We start from the raw sequence: 4149 nt of genomic DNA on the forward strand, positions 1-4149 counted from the left end.
CTGGATTCACGTTCACACAGAAAAAGCGGCCCGTGTCGATGCCCCGAGGAACTTATCGTATTGCCTAGTCGAAGGATCACTCTGACCTGGTTGCTGTGTCCTGGATGGACTCAAAACCTGTGAATCTAATTGCTACCGGTTGTGCAACCACGGCTACCACCGTCACCAGAAAGGAGAAGGGATCTGCGATATCTCAAGTGGTGCCATGTCCTAAGTTACTTGCCGATTATCATTGTGGAATGGGGGGCGTTGACCGCCACGACCAGTTACGTCTCCAGAGGTATTCAATCCAGCGATGCGTTGCCTTCAAGAAGTATTACCGGCAGCTCTTTCTCGGGCTCGTCGACATGGCCATCGTGAACGGCTTCATCGTGCATAAGATAAAAATGCGAAAAGATAACAAACAAGTTTCAAGTCATGCAGAGTACATGCGTTTCTTACATGTCGAGTTATTAGCACTCACCGCGACAAGTTTGGCTAGTAATAAGCAAGCAGAAGACTTGGCCTCGATCCCACTGCCTCGACCCGAGCACCAACTACAAGAGCAAGAGAGAAAATACAAGTACAAGCGACGTCAGCACCTATGCAAGGTTTGTTCTGCTATGGCTCCACCAAAAACCAAAGGGTTTGAGAGCCGTTTTTCTGCGAGACCTGTGTGGAACTGCACGATAGATAAGTACCCCTCTACAACTGCGTGCACCGAAAAGAAGAAGGAAACCGACTCACATGCGATCAAATTTGGCATGACGCTTGGGCAAACGGCCCTGCCATACCTGCTCAGCTGAGGAAGAATATTCGATTCCGTAAGCGTAAACGTAGCGAAGATGCGTAAGAGCATGCCGAGGTTAGTTGGCGAAGTATTAGTTTCTAATGCCGCATTGAAATAAATACCTCCTTTCCCCAGTCAGCAGTTCTATGCGTTCCCACACCAACATTTCGGCCATGTTTTCTATCCTAGTTCTTCTTCACTTCCGTCTAGTCTAGAACTGGCCAAAACGTTGGTGTGGGAACGCGCCGACGCGCCGACAAACCTTTGGCGCGACCAGTCATTCTGGCGTTAAAATCGTTTTGATATCTGATTCCGGGGGATACTGATAATCAAAGTTTTTTTTACAGACATCGTTCGCTGCACATCATTTCTAAGCCAATAAAAACAGAGATATCGTACAGATGGTGGGTACATTGTTGCATTTATGGCAGCCAAAACATCACCTAAGTCCCAATTCACGGCGTATAAGACACTGCTCATGCCGAACGGCTTGCAACGGATTAATTTTACCGAGCTAACAGCAATATGTTAATCAAGTCAAACAATTGTTCTGTATAATACAGAATAGAGCTTGGGCTACATAAGTTAAGAAGATGGTTTAAATTCGCAGTTGTGCTATCATCAACAACTTTATTAAAATAAGCTTTTACACGCTCCTTAACCTCCTCTTTCTTATCAGCACCAAGATCAGCAGAGCTCATTTTGCGCTCCATTTCGTCCTGTTTGATTTTAGTTTTGGGTCGGAGTTTAGGAGATGTCTCATCTGGATCAGGTGCATCATGTTTACGTTTCAAGAACTGCGATTTCACTGGCCTTATCGTCAATGTCTTCTTTAGTAGTCTTACGGTTATGCATAAATACCTTGCTTCTAAAATCTTTATTTTTCGTCAAGTATTTTGAATAGGATCTTGACAAGCTTCTTCCACATCCATGTGTTTCTTTCTTTTAGTGTAATCGAAGTTGTTCATATGATTCATTAAATTTTCGTCATTGAACATTTCCTCGTACGAGAAGCTCGGTGGAGCGTTCATGCTCCCGTCCGTATCAGTTTGCTGAGGAACATACTTATATTTTTTGAAGATGTGGATTTGGATTTGGTTTCTTTAGGTGAGGGTTTGGTTTCTTTTGGTGAGTCGTGGAGCTCTCCTTCGTCACCCTTAACTACTGGAGGAGCCTTCTTCGTGAGCTTACTAGTGATCTGATCATAGTCATAATCTCGTGATTTGCCCACGTCTTGTTGGAACAAAGTTGCCAAAGAATCGCTGCTAGCGCCGTCTAAAGCTTGCTGCTGAATCGTTGCTTTCAACTTCGCGCCTTGGACAAAATCACTTTTGGCCATTGCATTGTAGTAGCGATCATACGCTTTTTGCTTAGTTTGGTTATCAGTGAAGAACCCGTTCATTTGTGCCTGGATGCTATATTTGGCAAATAAAAAAAATACTAATTGATAGCGGGTTGGCATTTAGTTTTGAACCGCGCCTTGAGAGACAGTGCCCATAGCAGTATCTACAGTTGCTACGACTTCACGTAGAATATGAAAATAAATCGTAAGCGCGTAGTTCGTGCTGTTCGTGCCCGAAAAAGTGATCGACTTGCTTGCACCATCTTCGCTGGGTAGACGACGGCCAATGTCAACAGCAATGAATCGGTACAGTGATTCCCATAGACGCTGAGACAGTAAGCCAGCTTTAGTGACATCATCGAGGCCACCATCAACGCCAGATTTTGACATTTCTTGTACGAATAGATCGTAGCCGAAGTTGGCAGGGTTATTCCAAATTGGGACGTTACCCACCGTTACTTGGATATTTTTTAAAGCTGCATAAGGACTCGTCGTGGCTGGAATCGTTGAAAAGCAACTACGGAATGGATTGATCACATCTGGTAAAGAGCTTGATCCAGGGGTTACATTTGTAATAACAGGTTGCATAATCAATTTCTTCGAATTGGCAATATTATTCGTCACCGTCCATGAAAATGACTGACCGGCTTGGACAGTAAACTTGTTAATTACACGTTCAAAGTAACGGAACGTCTTCTTTGGGATGAGAGCGTTGTCAGCTGATGGATTTGGGCTATACGTTGGAACCAGTAGACGAGAGAAAGTCTGCGATGGAGCAATACCACTTCCCGAAGTTGCAGTACCATTAACATCGGCTGTGACTAATAAATTTGTTGATCCTGGAATAGCTAAACCAGTTGATTCGCCAGTGCTGGTTGTATTTGCGGATGAACCATTCCAGAGAATTGGGCAAGTGATGCCGGAGCTCATGTTACTGTTGATGCTAGCAATATTCGTTGCTGCAACCGTACCTGCTGATCCACCAGGGGGAATTGACATAGCAGAGCTGTGTTAGATGATAAAGATGAACCGGTTCGGGTTCTTTTGCAGTGGACATTTCTTGAAGTAGTCGGATAAGTCAGAGAGCTTAATGCAGGCTAAACAATGAGCTACGTAAAATGGAGCACCGGCAGCAACGGCGCCAGATGGCGCGACGTATACTTGCGGCTTTGACACAACTTGGATACTGGCATTAGATCCCATGATATCATATGCAAGTTTACCGCTGCTTTGATCAAGCGCGGTGAATAGCGATCGTTCGTACGCACTTACATTCGAAAATGTGTTAAAAAGACCCCATTCGCCAACGGTGCCGTTAATATAATTGGATGTTGCCATGTTGTCAAGATTTTGTGCGACTCCGGGAATTGGTAGACGATATTCATCTAGCACGAAGCTGCTCGTTGGTCCTCGTTTAACGTAGGAGCTGTAGTCCCATTCGGTTAGCGCCTTGAACGTAGCATTCACATTTTCATGAACTTGATTCGTCTGAACGGTCACGCCATCTACAACAACTTGAACGGAACCAATGAATTGCCAGGCACCTGTCTTAGGAACAAGCTGATCAATGGTACAAGCAGCGGTCAAGGTAACAGAAGATTCTCCAGCATTGAGAATCTGAAGCTTGATTGGAAGCTGAATGACAGCCTCTTCCCAGTTGACAAACGCAGCTTGAGAAGAGATCGTGGAAAGGTTGAATTGAATTTGACCAGCGTATTGACCAGTGTTACTAGTCGAATCCTGAATATAGGTCCATTTCTTATCATGGAAGAGCGTTTCAGCTGGAGCGGGTTCGACGGAGTGCTCGAAAGCAGAGATATCGCTTGCGGTGGACATTGTATAGTACGAAATTGCTTTATATGGGGCAAGATATAGATCTTCAGCAAAAAAAAAATATGAGCAAGAACAAAATTATTAAATTGTCTCGAACAACAGATGCTCAACTAATGAAACTCGCTACTTCTCTTGGGGTAAAGGTAGATCAAATCGATTTCAAGCAAAATCTTGATAGTAGCAAAGATTATACAAGAATCAATAT

The 4149-nt window shown here is 44.2% G+C and overlaps 1 protein-coding gene across 1 annotated transcript; it reads right to left on the minus strand.

The window, feature by feature from the left end:
• Positions 1 to 2231: 2231 nt before the first annotated feature.
• On the minus strand, positions 2232 to 3947 carry PITG_17538 (uncharacterized protein; the record flags this gene model as incomplete). The annotated part of the gene is made up of 2 exons (XM_002896546.1): positions 2232 to 3082; positions 3167 to 3947. The coding sequence occupies 2 exons, from the start codon at positions 3945 to 3947 to the stop codon at positions 2232 to 2234; spliced, it is 1632 nt and encodes a 543-aa protein (XP_002896592.1).
• Between the last annotated feature and the right edge of the window lie 202 nt (positions 3948 to 4149).

The sequence above is a fragment of the Phytophthora infestans genome, genomic scaffold (assembly GCF_000142945.1).
Source record: "Phytophthora infestans T30-4 supercont1.58 genomic scaffold, whole genome shotgun sequence".
NCBI classification, from domain to species: Eukaryota; Oomycota; class Peronosporomycetes; order Peronosporales; family Peronosporaceae; genus Phytophthora; species Phytophthora infestans.